We start from the raw sequence: 23445 nt of genomic DNA, 5'->3' as shown, positions 1-23445 counted from the left end.
GGTTAGGAATCTCTAAAAAGTTTTTACTTCTTCCTACTCCTTTTTTCGAACTATGCTGTTATGTTGGGTTTTTTTTTTTCTTTTTTCGTTGATTTGCATTAACTTTCTTTTTTATCTTTTTTTTCTTTCTTCACTTTCTTCATGTGCGAAAAATAAATAAGTTCATTCATTCATTCATTCATTCATTCATTCATTCATTCATCCATAGCATAAAGCAATAAAAATGTATTAATGAGCCCCGCCTTCCTCTCATAGACCCCCATGTTATCCCAAAAAGTGCCGGTCAGCTTCAGCCAATAGATTTCGAGCTTCCGCCTTGTCCTGCTGTCAGTCAACGTGCAGCAGCCAGAGAGCACGTCGCTCGCCCAGCAGAGGAGAGTTAGCTCTGCAGCAGATATATCCACTGTCTGCTGAACATCCACCAGAAACAGCTCAACATGGAGGATGCTGCAGGACTGGAGGCTCTCATTTTCACCTGACGGATAATAGCGTGCACAATTAAAGGGGCGTGGCTTGGTCGCTCATGAAAGCAGAGGGAGGGGGAGCCTGAAAGGTGGATTATAAAAAACCCTCTCTCTTTCAAAACTCCGGACAGGAGCTTTAAGTCGATAGAAACTCCCACAGTGTTCTCTTTTGTATCCACTGAAGTTGAAATATCCTCCAGCGGCTCCAGGACTGCCACTGATGTTGACCTGTTTGCTCTAAACCCATATTGATGTTCAGCTAACAAATTATGTTTATCTACAAAGTTATCTCGTCGTCTGACAAATAATTTCTCTAAAATCTTTGAAAATTGCGGTAGCATTGAAATCGGTCTGTAATTGGAGAATTGATGCTTATCACCACTTTTAAGAATGGGTATTACTTTAGCTAATTTCATCTTATTTGGAAAGATACCAGTTAAAAAAGAAAGATTACAAATGCATGCAAATGGTGTAACTATAAAGTTTATAATGTCTTTTATAAAGACCACATCTATATTAAAACCATCAGTGGATCTCTTGTTCTTAAACAAACTAACAATTTCAATCATTTCATTCTCATTCACACCTCTTAAGACGAATGAATTTGGATTGTTTTTAATAAGTCTAACGTCAAATTGATTTATACTTGGTTGTGCATTTTCATTGGCTAAGGCGGGGCCAACAGAGACAAAGAATCTACTGAATGCATTATGTATTTCTTTAGCTTCGCTAATAGTGTGATTGTCCTCTGTAAAATATTTAGGATATTCATTTATTTTCCTATTCCTAATGATGCTGTTCAGTACTTTCCAGGTGCCTTGAATATTATTTCTATGCTGTACCAACAAATCACTTACCATGGCACTTACCAGCTGCAATACAGTCATTTTGATATATTTCTTTGTGGACAGGCGCTGTGGGCCCCGGACGGCGACCCTCCCCCCGGTGGCGGTTTTTTTCACTTTTCAGTTCGCGTGTGTGCCGGTGACACGGGTGATATGTTTGATTCCTCTCCCTCAGTTTATGTGGCGGTCCGAAGGCACCCAGCACAGTCCATCCCCTCTCCGTTCAGCGCTCTATGTGTGGTGCCTCCACAATATTAAAAACTGTTTAATACATTTGTTCTTTTAACTTGAGCTCTGTCTCCTGCCTCGTGGTGATCCCAACCTGTGTAGCCTTTTAACAGTTTTAGTTTATTTCCTGGGGTGAAATTCCGCAGGTGGCGTTGTCCGGCAACATATATTTATGACCCCGCTTTGCCGCAATTAACTCAACTGCCAAAGTCAAATGTCCAAACAAAGTCCAAACAGTCCGAACCTTTTTTTGTGCTTTGATTGAAAACATTTTTTTTTTTAGTGAAGTTATATCTTTTATTGAGTAATAAAGAAACAAATGTCCTACCCATAATATGGCTCAAATCCAAAAATAGGACCTCAATCAAAAAATGTATTTTCAGCCAAAAAAAAAATTCTATCGAAGAAAAAAACGTGTTTATATGCAATTTTTTGGGATATCAAATATTTTGGGGGGGTTGAACAAGTTTTTTCTTTGATTGAAAACGTTTTTTTTTTGATTGAAGTGAAGTTTTTTTTCTGATTGAAAACATGTTTTGCGATTGGAGCAACTTTATGTTCGATTGAAAAACAAAGAAACAAATTGACCTCCATAAATCAAACAGTCAAGCTACATATCTCAAATCTCTCCTCGATTTGTTTCCACTTCCCCCTCTGTCCCGCTATCAGGAAAAAAACACACTATATGAAGTTTCTTGTTGTTTATTGGCAGGATCATGAACACAATTCAAAGCTTCACATAGGCGCTCTGCCTGTTTTACTTTCATTCGTCCACTTGATGGCGCAGTAGAGCAAATGAAGCGCCATGGGAAGCCTCAGTGGTTCATGAAGCTTCATCTCGCCATCACTAGTTTTAACACATCTGCAGCAGGGGCGGACCGGGACCGGGACCGGGACTGGGACCGGGACCGGGCCTCGGGTCAGAACTCGCCGTATGTGAGAGGAGAACCGTTGTTTTGCTGCCACTGATATTTCCTATCATGCGGGAGGCCCTGAACGCGTCACAGACCGGTCACGTGGTACGCCCGGTTGGTTCGTCGCGTCACACGTCATCAACCAGCGCCTCGCAGAAGAGCGATCAGTGATGGAGCCCGTGAAGAAGAAGAGGACTTCTGCCATCTGGGAGCATTTCGAGCTCGTCTCTCCTCGGAAGGTAGGAGCCGCAGCGCCGCGGCCGCGCGCGACTCTTCCCGCGGCACGTGCAGTAACGCCCCGCCCCCCCCCGGCGGCCGAAAGGTCCGCTGTTTCTTCTGCTCCAAAGAAATCCGGTTCAACGACAACACCTCGTCCATGCTGAGGCACTACAGAGCCCTGCACGCCAAGAAGAGGAGCGGCGGGCCCGGCTCAGGTGAGACCCGGATCCCGGGCAGAGGCAGGGGGGGCCCGGGGAGACCCGGAGACCCGGGGAGAGGCAGGGGGGACCGGGAAGACCCGGAGACCAGGAGCCAGGTGAGCCCGGGAGCCGGGGGGTCTCAGGCTCAGCTGTGTTGGACCATCAGGACAGAAGAGTCTTGAGGAAAACGCCTCGACCGATCAGTTGATGGATTCCTCACAGAGCAGGACTCGGTTTGGAAACATCAGCGAGACTGGCAGGAACAAGATGGTCCTCAGAAGTCCCTGTCCTCCACCTCCTGTCCTCCACCTCCTGTCCTCCACCTCCTGTCCCCCAGCCCCTGTCCCCCAGCCCCTGTCCCCCAGCCCCTGTCCTGTCCCCCAGCCCCTGTCCTCCACCTCTTGTCCCCCAGCCCCTGTCTTGTCCCCCTGCCCCTGTCCTGTCCCCCAGCCCCTGTCCTGTCCCCCAGCCCCTGTCCTCCACCTCTTGTCCCCCAGCCCCTGTCCCCCAGCCCCTGTCCTGTCCCCCAGCCCCTGTCCTGTCCCCCAGCCCCTGTCCTGTCCCCCAGCCCCTGTCCTGTCCCCCAGCCCCTGTCCTGTCCCCTAGCCCCTGTCCTCCGGACAGACCCCACAGCGTCCCTCAGCGGTCCCGGTGCGGCTGGGCTCAGCAGAGTCTCCAGCTGCTGCCGGTCACTCCACACCTGGCTTCACGTGCAGAGGAGGTTCCTGGTTCCTGGTAAACCCGCTGTGAGGGCTGGGAGAGCGGACTCCGATTCATCAAATGAATAAAAGTCCTCCAACACGAGCACGTTTGTATTTATTACCTTAATCATTTCAGCTCAAACTAGTCGAAGCTTCGCGGTGAAGCAGCGGGGCGAACCAACCTTCGAGTCGCGTGAGCACCGCGGTGTTTTTGTCCTCTGCTTTTTAGTCCTCGTCGGCCGCCGTACTCCGCTAGGGCGAGCGAGGCTAGGTAGCTAGCTAGCTAGCGAAGGGTTAAAGGAGTGTCTTTCTTGTTTCTCCCGGTTCCTCGGTTGTGGCGCCTCCTCGGCCGCTCCGCGTTTCCGCCTCTGTCCGTCCTCTGGAGGGAACCGAGCTGAATATCAAACCGGGTGAGTCAGCGGCCCTGCCTGGTTAGCTTCAGCTAGCTTCAGTTAGCATCGAGCTGAAGACGGACATTGATCCATATCTTGTGGTCTCGTGCTCGCTGCAGGTCTGGACTCTCCCACGAAGCGATGTTTTCAGGGGTGATCAGGCCCGCGCTCATCAGATGTAAGTGTGTGTGTGAAAGTATCGGTACTTTGGTGGATTAACCCGAATATCGACTTTAACTAGTCGATAAAGAAACGGTTTTAATGCTCGGGTCAACTGAGGCAATGAATGCATATGTAGGCCAAAGGTCACTCGCGTAAAAGCCCTTTGTGGAAGGTCCGACGGAGCTGCGGGAGCAGAGGAGTGTTCGGTTCGGTGAGGCAGTGGCTTCAGTGAAGGTCCACACGAAACTGTCAGTGAACCTTTACTGACCACGATCTCTGTGTTCCCTCCAGAGATCGTGGTCACAGCACTCCGACCAGACGTGGCGCTGTGGTCAGCGTCTACAAGAGGCCATTTGTGGTTGAACTAACTGTCCCATGGGAAGATGGTGTGGAAGAAGCGTATGAACGAAAGAAAACAAAATACGCAGAAGTAGCTTCACAAGCAGCACAGGATGGAGGGAAAGTGAATGTCTTTCCTGTTGAAGTGGGGTGTATCAAAATCTATGACCTACCGTTTGAAGAAATTTGACATCAAAGGGTCATCTCTCCAACAAGCCATCAAATCCATGTCTGCTGCTGCAGAGAAAAGCAGCAATTGGCTTTGGATAAGAAGGAGAGATAACACCTGGGCTGCTAGATGAAACTGATGGGATGGAAGCGGAGGGGAGTGTACCTGGGACGCCAGGTATCACTGTTGAGCCCTCTGGAGATGTTGTGGGCTCATCAACGAAACATCAAGGAAGGAGGGTGTCTACCTGATGACCCCAGTGACCCGTTTACCCATCAGAACATCTAATTCTAGGCCACGACCACGAGTAGGGACTCTACCTTGGGATAGAAAAATCAAATCCTGTTAGCTCTACTACTGCGACACTGAAACGGACGGCAGTGCTGCAACTCCCCAGTAAGAAAGTGGCTGGCCTGGCAGTCGCTGGATGACGTCATCACCCAATTTGCATAATTGGCAATTTGCATGCAATTGTCATGGATGTAGAAGAGAGGAATAATGTTGTGGGAGAAGCAGAAAGTGATAAAAAAAAACACCATAAATATGTGGAAATCTACAAAAGAACTTTCTTTTGTTGATTCTTGGTTTGTTTAGATTAGAGTAGAGTTTATTGGAATTGACAAAAAAAGTTGCCAAGAAGCTTTGGAAAGTCTCCAGATTTAGCGAGAAAGTCGCCAAGTTGGCAACACTGCAGACGGACATCCGGGTCCGTCGCCCATAGCAACCAGTGCAAAGGGGAAGGCCATCGTCTCCGCTCGCTTCGACAGAGTAAAGACGAACAATTCGAGAGCGGCTCGGAGACGGCTGTGTGGTCGCTGCACCAGCAGTGCAAGGAGAAACCCCGCTGCATCGCTTTATACAGACCGGAGTGAGAGAACGCCACCAGGAGGCGCCGACTGTGGCTGCAGGCCGTGGACCGGAAGCCTGACCCCCCTGACCCCCTGACCCCTTTGCACAACAACTTACAGCACCCAAGACCTGATTACTCGTGTGTGCTCAGCCCTCCTCCATCCTCCTCCTCCTCCCTCCATCCTCCTCCTCCTCCTCCTCCTCCTCCTCCTCCTCCTCCATCCTCCTCCTCCTCAAAAGACTAAACTATGGTTTTTGTCCTCGAGGTTCTTAAAGGTTCTGGTCTTTTGAAGAACAACTCTAAAGATTTAGTTTATCTGCCAGGCCTGTCCCCCTGTCCTGAGCCCAGAGGACTCCGTCCCCCTGTCCTGAGCCCAGAGGACTCCGTCCCCCTGTCCTCAGCCCAGAGGACTCCGTCCCCCTGTCGGTCCAGCCTATATCCAGACCTGTTGCAGGTTCCTTTCTGTCTTTGTGGATCATGTGCGTCTCCTTGTCTGTCCCCCCCTCAGACTCGGGGTCCAGGCTGTCCTCCCCAGCCGTCCTCAGAGCCATGTCGTCCTCGGCCGGCCCCACCCCCCCCTACACCACGCTGGCCGTCAGCCGGCCCGCCCCGGCCGTCACGCACGTGGAGATCCACCGGCCGGACAAGAGGAACGCCATGAACAAAGCTTTCTGGAGGTCACACACACACACACACACACACACACACACACACCCTGGTCTCCAGGCAGTAGAGGCTGTGTTCACACCGAGGCGTTTGGCTCGACATAAATGACGTGGTGGAGCCGGTAGCGACAGTGTGACATGTTTTTCACGTGGGAGCGACCTACTTGTGGGTGGAGCCTCCAGGAGGAGGTCTGAGGTCGGCCCCGGCTCCATCTGCATGCGGTGAGAACACGGTCGCTCCCCGGGTCCAGCCAGCTTTCCTCGTTTGCCACACTTTTGTCCGTGTGAGGCTTCCGTAACGCACGACACGGACTGTTGTTCTGAGCGCACGTTGAGCACGGCGGAGAGCCGGTCTTCCTTCTGAAAGTCAGCGATTTGTATGGTCTGCAGAAAAATCACGTACAGCAGAACAACCGTTGTTCTGGCTGCGTTTCGTCTGCAGAACGGAATCACCGCAGCACCGTCTGTCTGCAGTCCGCTGGAGGAGGTTGCCAGATGTGTTGATCTCCAACCATAAACCCGTTTAACTCAACAGAAAGCAGCCAAGCCGCCATCTCGGTTGAAAATGCACGTTAAAACTGTATTTGTATAATTAAAAAAACACTTCATAAACACATAATCATTCCATCAACCCGTCAGACGTGTTCAACAAAGAAGCTTGATTTGGTGAAAACCTGCCCAATCTGGCAACACAGAGCCGCTCCGGTCACAGAGCTGTTATGAGCCATTTTGGAGTCATTTGACTTTCCTGCAGAGACGAGGTACAAAACCGTTCATTCTTCTAAAGCGTATAATGACTACATCACGTTGTTAGTTCTGTATTGTACCAGGAAAAGTAGAAAAATAGAATATTAAGACAAAAACACAACACGGATTTAATTTTGAAACCACTTATTTTGGAACACTTATCGCGTTTCCTTCTGGCACCCGACTTGCTTCCGTCTGGTTTGACGCCCCTTCGGTTCGACGGTGAGAGCACTATTCAGTTATTTATGAGGAGGCTGATTTACTAATTCACACTTCCCAGTAGGGTCCTGGCTCGACTCAGCTCGGTGTGAACTCAGCCTGAGAGTCCAGCTGTAAGTCATCAGAATGTTGATCAGATCTGCAGCTTCTGATACACGACTCAGACACTGACACTGAGTGGACGGCACTGAATACCAGGCAGAACCAGCTGGGGGCCCAGGTAGAGTCCCAGGTAGAGTCCCAGGTAGAGTCCCAGGTAGAGTCCCAGGTAGAGTCCCGGGTAGGGGCCCAGGTAGAGTCCCAGGTAGAGTCCCAGGTAGAGTCCCAGGTAGAGTCCCAGGTAGAGTCCCAGGTAGAGTCCCAGGTAGGGGATCAGGTAGGGGATCAGGTAGAGGGCCGGATAGGGGCCCAGGTAGAGTCCCAGGTAGAGTCCCAGGTAGAGTCCCAGGTAGAGTCCCAGGTAGAGTCCCAGGTAGAGTCCCAGGTAGGGGACCAGGTAGAGGCCCAGGTAGGGGACCAGGTAGGGGACCAGGTAGAGGCCCAGGTAGAGGCCCAGGTAGGGGACCAGGTAGAGGCCCAGGTAGAGGCCCAGGTAGGGGACCAGGTAGAGGCCCAGGTAGAGGCCCAGGTAGGGGACCAGGTAGAGGCCCAGGTAGGGGACCAGGTAGAGGCCCAGGTAGGGGCCCAGGTAGAGTCCCAGGTAGGGGACCAGGTAGAGGCCCAGGTAGAGGCCCAGGTAGAGGCCCAGGTAGAGTCCCAGGTAGAGTCCCAGGTAGGGGACCAGGTAGAGTCCCAGGTAGGGAACGAGGTAGAGGCCCAGGTAGAGTCCCAGGTAGAGTCCCAGGTAGAGTCCCAGGTAGAGTCCCAGGTAGAGTCCCAGGTAGAGTCCCAGGTAGAGTCCCAGGTAGAGGCCCAGGTAGAGGCCCAGGTAGGGGACCAGGTAGAGGCCCAGGTAGAGGCCCAGGTAGGGGACCAGGTAGAGGCCCAGGTAGAGGCCCAGGTAGAGGCCCAGGTAGGGGACCAGGTAGAGGCCCAGGTAGAGGCCCAGGTAGGGGACCAGGTAGAGGCCCAGGTAGGGGCCCAGGTAGAGGCCCAGGTAGGGGCCCAGGTAGAGTCCCAGGTAGGGGACCAGGTAGAGTCCCAGGTAGAGTCCCAGGTAGGGGACCAGGTAGAGTCCCAGGTAGGGGACCAGGTAGAGTCCCAGGTAGGGGACCAGGTAGAGTCCCAGGTAGGGGACCAGGTAGAGTCCCAGGTAGGGGACCAGGTAGAGTCCCAGGTAGGGGACCAGGTAGAGGCCCAGGTAGGGGACCAGGTAGAGGCCCAGGTAGGGGCCCAGGTAGAGTCCCAGGTAGGGGACCAGGTAGAGTCCCAGGTAGGGGACCAGGTAGAGCCAGGTCCAGAGCTCCATGCTGCCTCAGACCTGACAGGACTGAATTTGTGTTCTGCTTGTCATTTCACACATCAGCTGATGTTCTGCTAGAAGTAGCCAGAAGCCACACAGCTAACCGCTAACCAGCTAACCACTAACTAACACTAGCATGCTCCCCGCCACATGGGTTCTAGATCCAGTTGATCCGGTCCGGCTCTTCAAGCTGATTCCCAGAGTGCACATGGACCAGATCAGATCGTGAGACTTGTAGTTTGAGTTCGAGTTCCTGAAGTCCGGGCCCCAGTCTGACCCCTGACCTTTAGAGATGAGCGGATGGCTCATTTTTCCATCCGCCCGCCATCCGCCCATATGAACGATTCTTTATCAGTTTTCAAAACCGAACCCGCCCGCCATCCGCAGCAGAGTGTTGAGGTGTATTGAAGTTGCTTTTTCTATTTGATTGCGCCCGAATGTCATTAAAATCTTAATTTTTCGACACGTCATCCGCGGTCATCTGCGGGCGCAACCGCAATCCGCGCATCTCTACTGACCCTGGCTGTGGTTCTGCTGTGCCTCAGGGAGATGGTGGAGTGCTTCAGTGAGATCTCGGAGGACCAGGACTGCAGAGCCGTGGTGGTCTCTGGAGCCGGGAAGACCTTCACAGCTGGTGCGTGGTGCGGGTCTTGCGGTTCTCCCGCCCGTGGCTCGGTTCCTAACTGGTCTTTCTGTTCAGGCATCGACATCGTGGACCTGGCCGGAGAGGTGCTGCAGCCCCGAGGCGACGACACGGCCAGGATCTCCTACAACATCAGGAAGACCATCACCCACTTCCAGGAGTCCTTCTCTGCCATCGAGCGGGTCGGTCTGCTGACGGAGAACCACCCGGTCTCGCTCTGGTTCTGAAGGTTCTGAAGGTTCTCTGCTTTTCACACAGTGTCCAAAACCGGTTCTGGTGGCAATCCATGGAGCCTGTGTGGGAGGAGGTACCACTGTCCAGTTCTGTTCTGCAGGAGGAAGATGCTCTATAGCCTGATGTCAGAGGAGGAAGATGCTCTATAGTCTGATGTCAGAGGAGGAAGATGCTCTATAGCCTGATGTCAGAGGAGGAAGATGCTCTATAGCCTGATGTCAGAGGAGGAAGATGCTCTATAGCCTGATGTCAGAGGAGGAAGATGCTCTATAGCCTGATGTCAGAGGAGGAAGATGCTCTATAGTGTATTTAAACTCAGATCTTTGGTCTCGTCAGTCGTTCTCGGGGTTTCTTCAGATCACAGAGGGGGAGCTGAGCTTGTGGGTTGTGGGCGGATCTTGAGGGACCTTCAGGGTGTGGGCGGGTCTTGAGGGACCTTCAGGGTGTGGGCGGGTCTTCGGGGACTCGGGTCCTGGTGTTCTGGGCTGAAGGTGTGGTTCTCTGCAGGTGTGGACCTGATCACGGCCTGTGACATCCGTCTCTGCACGCAGGACGCCTGGTTCCAGGTCAAAGTACGTCCCGCCCGTCTGGGTTTTCTGGGACACTTCAGAAATCCTGGAGACGGGCCGAGCTGAGCGTCCAGACGTCTCCTGGCGTCTCCCCATGTCTCCTGACCCTGACTGTGCTCCACAGGAAGTGGACATCGGCCTGGCGGCGGACGTGGGGACACTGCAGAGACTCCCCAAAGTCATCGGCAGCCGCAGGTGGGTCTGTGGAGGGCTGTGGAACGGGTCAGAACCCGGGTGGACCTGGTGGAGGGCTGTGGAACGGGTCAGAACCCGGGTGGACCTGGTGGAGGGCTGTGGAACGGGTCAGAACCCGGGTGGACCTGGTGGAGGGCTGTGGAACGGGTCAGAACCCGGGTGGAGGGATAGTTCAGGGATCCGGCCTGTTCCAAAGCGATCGTGGTCGGCGGGTTTCTGCCGATGTGTTCTGATTTCCTGGTGAAGCAGTGAAGGCTGTGAGGCGTCGGAGTCGTCCTCGCACCGTTGGTCCAGCAGAGGGAGCCTCAGTCCTCACTGCTCCGGTCTCAGGACGGAGCATGAGGACTGGTCCAGGCGTCCTCGGGGAGCTTCCAGAACAATCTGCTCTTTTATTCATTTTTCATAGAAACAGGCTGAGTCGCTGTCAGTTTAGTGTCGGAGGGTCTGAGTCGCTGGCGGCGCCGAGAGATTCCACTCTTTCACTTCTGTCGCAGACAGTCTGTCTCCGTCCTCCAGTGTCTCTCTCTGGGTGTCTTTGTGGGCGGAGCTACAGGCTGATGGCTTCAGGGTCACTTTTGAAGTAGCGTCCGTCGTGGTTTGTTTGCCGTGGCGCTCTGGAGCGTGAGCACACCGGCGTGACCGGCGAGTCGCGCAACGCCGTCACAAAATCTGGCTGCAGCGTGGACGACCGGATCGACCCGGAGACCGGCGCACCGAAGAAGAATGATGAGGATTACCATTACTGTCTGTGTTCAGCAGCCGTCGTGACATCATGATGTCATGATGTCATAACATGACAACGCCAAAGTAAAACTCAGTGACATCATGAGTCATGACATGATCATGATGTCACTGAGTTTTACTGTGGCAGAAACTACAGAAACTAGCAGGCCGTGGTGAGACAGGTTAGTTTTACCCCACTGATGATGTGTTGTTGCAGTAGTAATGCTGAGGCTCGGTAGCAGCGTCTGTGCAGTGATGCAGTACTGTCAGTGTGGGACTGTTCGGGACCATTATGTCTTCAAATTTTATTCGTGAATTTTTAAATTAATCAGTTGATAAATCGGACTTGGAATTTTTTTCTGTGGAACATCGGAATCGGCCTGAATAAAGCCGCATCGGTCGGACTCGAGTGTCTTCTGGTTGGTGACGAGACGCTGGAGGACATCAGTCCTCGAAGCAGAGAACCTTCATTCCTCCGTCTGTCCCTGTCTCTGTCCCTGTCTCTGTCCACAGCCTGGTGAACGAACTCGCTCTGACCGCCAGGAAGATGTACGCCGACGAAGCCAAGAGCAGCGGCCTGGTCAGGTAACCCCTCCCCTCCCCCCGGGACCTAATGTCCACCGTCTCCCCTGTAACCTATCGTCTCCCGTCCCCCCCGTCCCCCCGTCCCCCCAGCCGGGTGTTCCAGCACAAGGCGGCGCTGATGGCCGGCGCTCTGGAGATGGCGGAGGAGATCGCCGGCCGCAGCCCGGTGGCCGTCCAGGGAACCAAGATCAACCTGCTGTACTCCCGAGACCACAGCGTGGAGGAGGGGCTGCAGTTCATGGTGAGGCCTGTGGGGGGTCTGGGTCTGGTTCTGGTCCCGGTCCGGTCTCTAACCTGCGCTCTCTCAGGCGGCCTGGAACATGAGCATGCTGCAGACGGCCGACCTGATGAAGTCTGCTCAGGCCTCCATGGAGAAGAAGAGTCCCAGAACGGTGGCCTTCGCCAAACTGTGACCCGGGACCGGACCGGGCGCGCCGGACCGGGCGCGCCGCCCCGGGACCGGACCGGGCGCGCCGCCCCGGGACCGGACCGGGCGCGCCGCCCCGGGACCGGACCGGGCGCGCCGCCCCGGGACCGGACCGGGCGCGCCGCCCCGGGACCGGACCCGGCACCTGGCTTTCTAAAGTTGTGATGAATTAAAGGATGATTGTAAACTGGGTTTGGTCCCTGTTCTGTCCAGCTGGGGGGTGAAGTGGGAAACGTTCAACTGGGGTGTTGAACAAACTGGATTCGGCGAGACATCGTCATACTGAGATTCTGGCTCCATTCAAAACGCGTCCCTGTTGATTTTTAATCATGTACGTTTTGGGTCAACGTCCACTGCAGTGTCTTGTGCTGCACTTCTACTCCTGGCCACTAGTCGGCAGCGCACCACAGCAGGAGAATGCAGAGCCAGAGCTTCCTTGACAGGCTGGGTGGCGGAGGAACCGGGAGACGTGCAGATCAGCTCGTGATTGGTCGGTCGGTCAGACACCAAGTCTGGACGTCTGCAGAACGTACGAAGTGGATCCAGGTCATGATGGGACCTTTGTTGACGTCATAACGACCCAGCTGGCATTCAACCAACCTAAAACGCTGAAATAATGTCAGCTGATGGAAAACGTTCATTCAACATCAAAACGTTGACACTACATGGTTGAAGTCGTGTCGTGAACTCACTGTGGACTCAGCAGTGGAATGTCAACTTTCTTTAGATGGATGTGTAATCGTCAGTATTATTGAAATCACGACTTCTCTAAATTTAGCTGAAATGTCAGTTGAAAAACGTCATTTCAACATCTGTTGATAAATGTACCAGTGGAAAAGTGTTTATGTGAATGTGAACCCCGCCTTGTGTTTCTTTGTCTTTGGGTCTGTTTTCATTGTCTCGTGAAGACAGAATTATGTCTTATAAAAGAGCCGCCCAAGCCGTTCAATCCAGTACGTCATTTCATCAAATTGTGAACTTTGGTGAAAAACTAAACAAACGTCTTTAAAACCACCACTTTGCAGAAAACCACTTATCCTGAAATACAGTGCAAGACGCACGAAGCAGACGAGTGGTCCCCCTCCCGTTCACAGATGAAACACAGTAAACGTGTAGCTCAACAGGTGAGGCTGAGGACCGCTGAACAGTAAGTTGTAAGTTCAAAACCCGTGTTTCACCCGTCTGTGATGAAATGCTGAAAGAAGATGCCTGAGCCTCAGACTGCGAGCCCAGTGGTTAGAACGGGGTTGACTTAATTCCTAACTTTTGCTGCTCAGTTTAACTAAAAGCACCCCTGCATTGGAGGTCGGCACGGCGGCAGATCCACACCTCCGTATGACGTCCAAACAAGACGTCACAAAAACTTTCATTCTGCACCTCCACAAGACCTGATTGGGAGCTTAAAAAATTACGTTAATTATACGTTATTTCAACGTCACACTGTGCAGTGGGTCATAAGGCTGAACTCTGGACACACTTTGTCCTTTACAACCGGGACGGAGGGACGGACGGAGGGAGGGACGGACGAGAGCCACAGCGACGGGCCGCTTCCTCGTCTCAACCAGCAACTTGGTAGCTGGTGAGCAGCTGCTGCATTGGGGCTGGAGACGTGTCTCAGGTCTCTGCTGGACGCTGCTGGTCGCAGAGGACCACCTCTGGTCCGAGAGCAGGCGGTCCAACCTGTTAAATGTAATCTGATTACAGCTCCACTGCAGAGACTCGCTTCCGGACGTTCAGTCGGCTCACAGCAAGAAGCCACATGTTCTCCCTGGGGTTTCTGAAAACCTTTATTAAGATCTGAACCTGGATCACAGCGGAACCGGGGTCAGCGGGGGCTCAGTGGGGTCCGGGGGGGGGGTCCAGGGGCTCAGCGGGGGGGCAGTGGGGTCCGGGGGGGGGTCCAGGGGCTCAGCGGGGGGTCAGTGGGGTCCGGGGGGTCAGCGGGGGGTCAGCTTGGCTCACTGGGTCTGCTTGGCTCGGAGCCTCTGTAAGGTTCTCTGTGGAGAAAAGACAGCGGCGGCTCAGGAACCAGCACTCAGGACCCGTCTGGATGAAGACCTGACCTCTGACCTTGTGGAACTCTCGGGCCTTCAGCCGGTTCCGGGCGGAGTCCTCCTGCCGGTTCCTGACGGTTCTCTGGAGCTTCACCTCCTCCAGCTGCTCGTACAGCCTGGACACAAGGACACCCGGTCATGGACCAGCCAGAACCCAGCCGCCCGGACCCCTCCAGCCCCGGACCCGGACCCGGACCCGGACCTCTGGGTTCTCCGACGCATCTCACTCAGATCCCGTCTCGTCCGCTCGGCTGTCCTCGTCTTCACCGTCTTCTGTCCCTCAGACTCTGCGTTCCCTGCAGGCGACGGATCACAGCTGGAACTCTGGAAGACAAGACAGTTCAGAACCGACGGGACCGACCGGAACCGACCAGAACCGACCGGAACCGACCGGAACCGACCGGAACCGACCAGAACCGACAAGAACCGACAAGAACCGACCGGAACCGACCGGAACCGACCAGAACCGACCAGAACCGACCAGAACCGACAAGAACCGACAAGAACCGACCGGAACCGACCGGAACCGACCAGAGCCGACAAGAACCGACCAGAACCGACGGAACCGACCAGAACCGACCAGAACCGACCGGAACCGACCAGAACCGACCGGAACCGACCGGAACCGACCAGAACCGACCGGAACCAACCAGAACCGACAAGAACCGACCAGAACCGACCAGAACCGACCGGAACCGACCGGAACCGACCGGAACCAACCAGAACCGACAAGAACCGACCAGAACCGACAAGAACCGACCAGAACCGACCAGAACCGACCAGAACCGACAAGAACCGACCAGAACCGACCAGAACCGACCAGAACCGACAAGAACCGACCAGAACCGACCAGAACCGACCAGAACCGACAAGAACCGACAAGAACCGACCAGAACCGACCGAAACCGACGGAACTGTCAGAGAGGAGCCTCACCGACCTCGGTCCAGTCTTCTGCTCCCTGCTGCTGCTGCTGCTCCTGCTGCTCTTCCTCTTGCTCTTCCTCCTCCTCCTCCTGCTGCTCTTCCTCCTGCTGCTCTTCTTCCTCCTCCTGCTGCTGCTCTTCCTCCTCCTCCTCCAGGGCGGAGTCCGTCAGGCTCACCAGACTGATCTCCTCCTCCAGGATCCCTCGGTCCTGAGAACATCACAGGTTCGCAGACGTCAGTCTGACCGGAGACCCTCCTTCCCGCCGCCGGCCGTGATTGGCGGAGCCTTCGTACCGCCGTGTGGCGAGCGCCGGAGGAGGCGGGGCCGGCCGGTCCGGCGGACCGGTCCAGCTGGAGGGGGTTCGGGGAGACCGGGAGCTCACAGCAGGACCCCTGCGAGGAGGGCGGGGCCTCCTCTGAGCGAAGGCGATCTGGGGACGGCGCCGAGCCTTCGGGCGAGTGGGCGGGGTCAAAGGTCACGGAGGGCTGGGCGGAGTCGTCGTGAGTAACCTGGGCCTGGAGCAGCTGGAAGGAATCTGGAAACACATCCGACTGTCAGCGACGGGCCGAGGACGAAAAGCCTTGCTCAAGGGTCCACAGCAGGATTTCAACCGACATACTTATATACTTACATACTAATATAATTATAAGCTCACTACCAGAAAGTCTATCCATCTGTCCTCTGATCAGGGACGCTGAGGCTGTCTCCAGACCCCCATGCCCCCAGACTCTTCCTGGAGGATCCTGAGGTGTCCCAGTCCAGCCCAGAGACTCTGACTACGTCTACATGCAGCTGAACTTCGGGTTCAGGTCCACATCTGGGTTCTGAGACAGCAGGAAAACCCCGTTTACAAGTCAGCGCATTCAGTCGGGATCTCCCTTTCCAAACCACGGCGCACGTCGCTGTTCTCAGAACAAAACCGCTCTGACCGGAGCGGCTCTGTGTTGCCAGATTGGGCGGGGTTTCCACCAAAGCGAGCTTCTTTATTGAACACGTTGGACGGGTTGATTAAATGATTATGTGTTTATGACGTGTTTTTTTTATCATACAAATACGGCTTTAACGTGCATTTTCAACCAAGATGGGGGCTTGGGCTGCTTTCTACGAGTTTCAGATGTTTTTACGGGTTCGATCGACAGATCTGGCAACCTCCTCCACTGGCCTGCAGAGGCAGACGCTGCGTGACTCCGTTCTGGAGACGGAACGCAGACAGAACGGTTCTTCTGTTGTACAGGATTTTTCTGCATGCCGTACAAGTCGCCAACTTTCAGAAGGAAGCATGTGCGACGTGCGCGCTCAGAATAACAGTTCGTATCGTGCGTCACGGAAGCCTCACACGGACTAAAGTGTGGTGAGTTTCGCGCCTACTCGTTGCTGGACTCAAAAGACCATGATTCCTTGCGGATGGGAGCATGCGCAGAGCCAGAAACAATGTCCCTTAACTTGTTATCCATTTACACGGCGGCACTGTGGAGTTTGAAAAGGAGTAACCCAGTGGTCTTTATCGGGTTTTACAAATCTGGAACATGAGCTTTTCCAGGTTTTGGCGGGTGTTAACATGGCTTATTGCCAACATTCGAGTTTGAAAAGGGTTTGAAAAGAGTTATTGGCTGCATGTAAACGTACTGATAGTCCCTCCAGAGCGTCCAGGTCCTCCTCCCGGTGGGGACATGTCCAGAACTCGTCCCCAGGGATCCGTCCAGGAGGATCCATCCTAAAGAGGAGCTGAGCTCCTCACTGCTCCTCCCCATGTGGAGGAGCAGCGGCTCGACTCCCAGCTCCTCCCTGGTGACGTAGCCCCTCCCCTGGTGACGCAGCCCCTCCCCCTGGTGACGTAGCCCCTCCCCCTGGTGACGCAGCCCCTCCCCCTGGTGACGCAGCCCCTCCCCCTGGTGACGTAGCCCCTCCCCTGGTGACGCAGCCCCTCCCCCTGGTGATGTAGCCCCTCCCCTGGTGACGCAGCCCCTCCCCCTGGTGACGTAGCTCCTCCCCCTGCTGATGTAGCCCCTCCCCCTGGTGACGCAGCCCCTCCCCCTGGTGACGTAGCCCCTCCCCCTGCTGACGTAGCCCCTCCCCCTGGTGACGCAGCCCCTCCCCCTGCTGACGTAGCCCCTCCCCCTGCTGACGCAGCCCCTCCCCCTGGTGACGTAGCCCCTCCCCCTGCTGACGTAGCCCCTCCCCTGTCTCCAAGGGACAGTCCAGCCCACTGCGAGTGGTGAAGCTGAGATGCTAACAGCCGACCGATGCGACTGGCTCCTCTGCTGCCGACTGATCCTCCTCACGGGGGAAACGGGGGTCTGTCTGGACCGCCTGCTGGTCGGACAGCGGGGGGTCTGCCTGGACCGCCTGCTGGTCGGACAGCGGGGGGTCTGCCTGGACCGCCTGCTGGTCGGACAGCGGGGGGTCTGCCTGGACCGCCTGCTGGTCGGACAGCGGGGGTCTGCCTGGACCGCCTGCTGGTCGGACAGCGGGGGGTCTGCCTGGACCGCCTGCTGGTCGGACAGCGGGGGTCTGCCTGGACCGCCTGCTGGTCGGACAGCGGGGGGTCTGCCTGGACCGCCTGCTGGTCAGACAGCGGGGGTCTGCCTGGACCGCCTGCTGGTCGGACAGCGGGGGTCTGCCTGGACCGCCTGCTGGTCAGACATGCTTCAGGACGTTTGACGGATCACTCTGCAGTCGGACCACCGGGATGAAGTCTGGGGTCTCTGAAGGACCAGCTGTGGTCTTACTGGACCAAACAGGAAGCAGGTGACGGTGAGAAGAACCAGGTGGACCCAGCAGAACCCTGGGCCTGAAGACCTGACAACCTCCTCATGATGCTCACTGACAGAACTGGAACTCTTAGGACTCACCGCTGCTCCCGTCCGCCGGCAGGACTGGATGGTCTGGATGGTCTGGGTGGTCTGGGTGGTCTGGGTGGTCTGGCTGGTCTGGGTGGTCTGGGTGGTCTGGGTGGTCTGGGTGGTCTGGGTGGTCTGGCTGTGGGTCTGGGATGCTGGCTGGGTCTGCTGGGTCTGGTGGGTCTCCGCCGTCAGAGCAGCTGTGCGTGGGGGTCTCGGGAGTCTCGGGGGAGGACAGAGGGACCAGGCTCTGCTCACCTACAGACAGGAAGACTTCAGGTCACTGAAGACACAACATGTCCATCCTCAGGGAGAACATGCAGGCACACAAACCCAGAGGAACCAGGAGCGTCTGAGGTGAGAGCAAACCACTGCACCGCCGTCCAGAACACCGCGGAGCCCTGCAGGGTCCGTCTGACCGGGACCAGACGCAGCATCAACACAGAGCCTGCAGAACCAGCAGAACCAGCCGGTCCTGGCTCTGGACCCGACGGGTCTAGCGGGCGTCCTGCCACCTCGCTGTATCAGGAGCTTCAACATGTGGCTGCAGAGCAGGTCAGACGGGCCCCTCCCGGGACTCAAACCGGCAACCCTCCAGTCACTCACCTGAAGCTCCGCTGAGCCGCCCCGCAGACCGATCCGCTTCTCCGGTCAGCGGCCTCATCCGGCTCTCCGGCCACGAGCCCCGCCCCTCGCCGGAGCCCCGCCCCCGGACGGGGCAGTGAGCCGAGGGGGGGCCGACCGGCTCCCAGGACCACGCCCCCCCATCGGCGGCCAGGAAGGACGACTCGTCCGCCAGCTGGCCAATCAGAGTGTGGAAAGAGTCCCGGTCCGGGTCCGGGTCCGGGTCCAGGTCGTCTCCAGGGACACGGTCCAGGGAGGGGCGGCCAGCGCCGTCCCTGTCCTGCAGAGCCAGGACAACCAGGGTCAGCGAGCTTTAAGCCCCCAGCTGAATTGTGGGTAAACATGAGGATCCAGGCTGACTTCCTGTTCACACTGCAGGACCAGGACCAGGACCAGGACCAGGACCAGGACCAGGACCAGGACCAGCAGGTCCAGACTGTCTACACACTGCAGGACCAGGACCAGGACCAGGACCAGGACCAGGACCAGCAGGTTCGTCCTGATGTGTTTAGAGAGACTCTTAATCAGCAGCGTCAACATTAGCTGAGCTTTGCTAGCTCCCCGCTCTCTGAGGCCCCTTAGCTGCCCTGCAAACGCCTGAACACAAAACGTAAACCCGAGGCTCCTGCAGGACCCAGCAGGAGCCTCAGGAGCCTCAGGGGCCTCAGGGGCCTCAGGGGCCTCAGGGGCCTCAGGAGCCTCAGGGGCCTCAGGGGCCTCAGGGGCCTCAGGGGCCTCAGGGGCCTCAGGAGCACTGAGGAGATGTGGAAGAAATACATGAAAGGATGAGAACGTCTCTGTCCACGATCAGTTCAGGAGTTTGCAGTTTGTGACAGGATGAGCAGAGAGCGGAGAGGTGAGGGTGCGGGTGAGGATGCGGGTGCGGGTGAGGGTGCGGGTGCGGGTGAGGGTGCGGGTGAGGGTGCGGGTGAGGGTGAGGGTGAGGGTGCGGGTGAGGGTGCGGGTGAGGGTGAGGGTGAGGGTGAGGGTGAGGGTGCGGGTGAGGGTGCGGGTGAGGGTGTCCTCCTGTGCGGGCCACAGAGCTTCAGGACAGGTTCCGTCTGTCCTCACATCTCAGACTGGTTTGATTGGAGCCGTCAGCTCTGCAGCTCTGCTGGACTCTGACACTGAACCTTCACTGGGAGCAGAGCAGCGCTGGGCTTTACTTGACAGCAGAGTTGTTGGGGTTTCGCAGACGGAGGTGGTGACAGAGTAACAGTCCAGATGGTGGAGTTTCATTAGTCATTTTTTTATCGCAACATTTATCGTTAGCGGAATAAAGTCCAGAAACTATTGGGATCATTTTCCAGCGCCTAACGGTCAGCGCCTTCAGGCAGCCTGAATCCAGAGCTATTCTGGCACCTAGCCATTAATGCACACTGTAAACACTTCAACAACACTTTTTAATCTGCAGCTGATCAGCTGGGTGGAGGCCATCTTGAAATCCAAGATGGCGGACTCAAACACCGTTATAAACAGCATCATTGAATCATGGGGGCAGATCTTGAAAGCAGCTTTGTATCTGCTGCATTAAAGCTGCTGTCCGGAGTTTCCGTTCGTTTCCAATGTATGAATCATTTTTCAACAGAGCTTCAACGTGTCAGTCTGGTTCCATACTACAATATAATGTTAGCATAAAGCAATATAAACATGTATTTATGAGCCCCGCCTTCGTCTCATAGACCCCCATGTTAAGGCTGGACGATTCATTGAATTTTAATCTTGATTTCGATTTTGGTTACTCACGATCATAAAAACGTTATAATCGGAGAAAAACGATTAATTAGCCGCACGGCGCGGCGTGTATGTAATTTCCTACGCTGCCAAAGTACCATGAATGCACCTTGTGCAGCAGCTGCAGCCAGGGCTCCATCAGCAACACGTGAAGGAAGGTTTACAAACACGGCAGAAAAGGAGCCTTTAGTGGACAAGAAAGGCAGGACTGCTTCAGTCATCTGGAAGCATTTTGGCTTCAAGTCGTCGGACATCCAGCATCCTGCCACAAGTGCTGCATCAGGCGGGTTTTCAGCGCAGGTGGAAATGTTGTCACCTGCCTTCGTTAGTTGCTGAAGCCAGACCAGGTGAACAGACTCGTCTTCCTCGCCAAAAACCTGTAGGAAGTTAACTACAGGGAGTGTTTAACTACGCAGCCAACCCCTCTTTTGTTATTTAAAATAGTTTTTGAGAGAGTTCAAAGAATATTTTCAGGCTGTGTTTTTGACTGAGTTATTAGTGTATTTTGCATATTGCTATTTTTGCAAGTTTTATAGAAATGCATGCAGATTGGGTATTTATTTTTATTTGTTTTATTGATATTATTTAAGACATTAATTTTTTATGTTTGTTTTTGATTGTTCTTTCAAGTTGTAGTTTAATAAATACTCAAGTTTTGGAATTATGAATAATCGTGGTTATTAATCGTGATTTCAATATCTATCAACATAATCGTGATTATTATTTTTGCCATAATCGTCCAGCCCTACCCCATGTTATCCGAAAAAGCGCCGGTCAGCGTCAGCCAATAGATTTCGAGCTTCCACCTTGTCGTGCTGTCAATCAAGGTCAGGAGCAGCCAGAGAGCACGGCGCTCGCCCAGCAGAGGAGAGTTAGCTCTGCAGCAGATATATCCACTGTCTGCTGAACATCCACCGGAAACAGCTCAACATGGAGGATGCTGCAGGACTGGAGGCTCTCATTTTGACACCACGGGTAATGAGCGTGCACAATCAAAGGGGCGTGGCTTGGTCGCTCATGAAAGCAGAGGGAGGGGCCTCCAGACGTTGGATTAAAAAAAACCCTCTCTCTTTCAAAACTCCGGACACGAGCTTTAAAGCTAGGGATGGCGATTTGAATGAGATAAATTTTTTTAAATACTGGTTAAAATGATCTTTATGACCCGATGGGAAACAATTCATAGCGTGTTCTTAAAGTAGTTTGGAAAATATCCGCTATCTACAGCAGGAGTAAAACGGGAAAAACAGCAACCAATCGTCTTGACGGGACACCTTTTTTTAAACCAATCAAATCCCTTCGCCGTTCGACCTGCCCCCTGCGCGTCCATGTCAATGGCGTGCACTGACCCTGGTTCAGTGCGCGTAGAAGGACGGAGCGTCGTTGCAGAATGGCGGAGAAGAATGTTTGGGGCTTTACTTACCGGTGAGTGCGCCATACTTGGCATAGTGCAAATAAAGAAAAACGAAGCGCTGAGGACAGGTTACGCCAGGAACGCACTGGACGCGGAAGTGCTGCGCGCACCGCGCGCGCGGAACGTCTCTGCGTCTCCGCTCCCAAGGAGCTCCTCCAATGGGGTGGGAGCTGGGCGGAGCCTTGGGAGATGCTACATTCGTGCTACATGCTAGTTTTCCAAGATCGCCAACCCTAGCTTTAAGGCAGATATTACATAAAATAAGTCTAGCAAGGCGGCCATGTTTCAATTCAAGATGGCGGCCACCAGGGGGCTTAGGTTTTAAGGGTCATCCTCTTAAATTCATTGTATGGTTATTCACTACGTGCTTTTAAAATCTGGCGCTCTCCTGAAAAAGTGAACTATCATTTGACTGATCCACCTAACTATGATGACCCCTGTGCCCCCTGTGCCCTCTGTGACCCCTGCCGCCTGTGTCCCCTGTGTTACTGCCCTGTGCCCTCTGTGACCCCTGCCGCCTGTGCCCCCTGTGTTACTGCCCTGTGCCCTCTGTGACCCCTGCCGCCTGTGCCCCCTGTGTTACTGCCCTGTGCCCTCTGTGACCCCTGCCGCCTGTGCCCCCTGTGTTACTGCCCCGTGCCCTCTGTGACCCCTGCCGCCTGTGTCCCCTGTGTTACTGCCCCCTGTGCCCTCTGTGACCCCTGCCGCCTGTGCCCCCTGTGCCTTCTGTGTTACTGCCCCCTGTGACCCCTGGAGTTTCTAAGGGACCCTATGTGACCTGTCCTGTTTTCTGGCTGTAGTTTAAAAAATGACCCCTGACCGCTCGTCTCCTCGGAGCTGCCGATCCGTCCCACTGCCGCACCGCGCCGCCACCGCCCTCCTCTCGGCTGTCCGGGGCTCCGAGCAGGCGGTCCACTTCACCGTCTGCAGGCAGACAGAGGTGACACGGTGGGGTAGTGGTTAGCTCTCCTCAGGAATCCTCACACACACCTGACTCTCTCCCATCCATCCAAACTGCACCAGACCAGCGTCAAGTCGGGATTCAAACCAGCAACCCTTTACTGATGACACCATCACCACTTAACTAATGCAAACTGAACTATTACAGCTGAGCATCATCAGAGTAACCATGGAAACTGATGAACAGCTGAGCATTATCATCAGAGTAACCATGGAAACTGATGAACAGCTGAGCATTATCATCAGAGTAACCATGGAGACTGATGAACAGCTGAGCATTATCATCAGAGTAACCATGGAGACTGATGAACAGCTGAGCATCATCAGAGTAACCATGGAGACTGATGAACAGCTGAGTATCATCACAGTAACCATGGAGACAGATGGGTGGGGGGTTTCCCCTCCTTGGTGTGGGGGTTCCGCAGTCTGGCGGGGTTGGGGGTCGGGTGTCGCAACCCCAGTAGTCCTGACCTATGACCTCTGGTGGTGTTTCCCATGATGCTCAGTGCCATGGCTTTGCATGAGACGAACTGGGAATGTGTGTGTGTGTGTGTGTGTGTGTGTGTGTACACCTGGGAGTTTGAGTTTGTGTGTGAGCTTGCTGTTACACAGACGTCACTGTTCAGCACTTGGTGTGGTTGTCATGAAGATGAAAAGTCATCTAGAAATAGAGCTGGACTGACTGATTGACTGACATCCGGCGTTTTCCCATCAGGCAGACGGTCATGATATGAGGACCGGCGTCCGGCCGGGTTCCAGTTCCCTTACTCAACTGTTACCTGCGGTTCCCCCTGCGGTTCCCCCTGCGCCCCCCAGGGACCGGTCCAGCTCCCTGGTGTATCGCTCGATGATCCGCTGGACGCTGCTGTCGCTGAACAGCAGGTCCACAGCGGCAGCAGCACCACCTGCCACCCAGCCTTCCTCCACACACACACTCCGCCCGGGGGGAGGGGAGACGGGGGGACTGGGGTGGAGACGCCTCTCTGTGAGGAGAGAAGAGGCCGT

At 54.9% G+C, this 23445-nt stretch overlaps 2 protein-coding genes across 12 annotated transcripts in view; one reads left to right on the top strand and one right to left on the bottom strand.

Annotated features, from left to right (window-relative positions):
* Positions 1 to 2588: 2588 nt before the first annotated feature.
* Positions 2589 to 12079, top strand: ech1 (enoyl CoA hydratase 1, peroxisomal). Of its 4 annotated transcripts, XM_030087460.1 has the most exons (12): positions 2589 to 2690; positions 2774 to 2885; positions 5992 to 6160; positions 9062 to 9150; positions 9217 to 9341; positions 9418 to 9466; positions 9901 to 9965; positions 10087 to 10157; positions 11394 to 11465; positions 11556 to 11706; positions 11774 to 11902; positions 11963 to 12079. In XM_030087460.1, the coding sequence occupies exons 1-11, from the start codon at positions 2622 to 2624 to the stop codon at positions 11876 to 11878; spliced, it is 1077 nt and encodes a 358-aa protein (XP_029943320.1). In that variant the 5' UTR covers positions 2589 to 2621; the 3' UTR covers positions 11879 to 11902; positions 11963 to 12079. The 4 variants fall into 4 exon arrangements, with proteins under 4 accessions (XP_029943320.1, XP_029943319.1, XP_029943321.1 ...); XM_030087459.1 differs by having other exon boundaries at positions 11774 to 12079; XM_030087461.1 differs by lacking the exons at positions 2589 to 2690; positions 2774 to 2885 and adding exons at positions 3806 to 3981; positions 4083 to 4141 and having other exon boundaries at positions 11774 to 12079.
* A 1587-nt stretch (positions 12080 to 13666) lies between these two features.
* Positions 13667 to 23445, bottom strand: part of cep295 (centrosomal protein 295) — a 35417-nt gene continuing 25638 nt past the window's right edge. For 4 of the 8 annotated variants that reach the window (XM_030087464.1, XM_030087468.1, XM_030087470.1 and 1 more), the window contains 9 exons: positions 23220 to 23423; positions 22301 to 22404; positions 18318 to 18615; positions 17724 to 17969; positions 15165 to 15406; positions 14885 to 15079; positions 14149 to 14270; positions 13963 to 14062; positions 13667 to 13889 (listed from right to left, as the gene is read on the bottom strand). In XM_030087464.1, coding sequence (XP_029943324.1) covers positions 13851 to 13889; positions 13963 to 14062; positions 14149 to 14270; positions 14885 to 15079; positions 15165 to 15406; positions 17724 to 17969; positions 18318 to 18615; positions 22301 to 22404; positions 23220 to 23423 — 1550 coding nt within the window. In that variant the 3' untranslated portion in view covers positions 13667 to 13850. Of the gene's footprint in view, positions 13890 to 13962; positions 14063 to 14148; positions 14271 to 14880; positions 15080 to 15164; positions 15407 to 17723; positions 17970 to 18317; positions 18616 to 22300; positions 22405 to 23219; positions 23424 to 23445 lie in introns of those variants that run through there. The other 4 variants (XM_030087466.1, XM_030087465.1, XR_003931136.1 and 1 more) reach the window with 4 other exon arrangements.

The sequence above is a fragment of the Salarias fasciatus genome, unplaced genomic scaffold, assembly GCF_902148845.1.
Source record: "Salarias fasciatus unplaced genomic scaffold, fSalaFa1.1, whole genome shotgun sequence".
NCBI classification, from domain to species: Eukaryota; Metazoa; Chordata; class Actinopteri; order Blenniiformes; family Blenniidae; genus Salarias; species Salarias fasciatus.
This window is presented reverse-complemented; position numbering and strand designations above follow the sequence as displayed.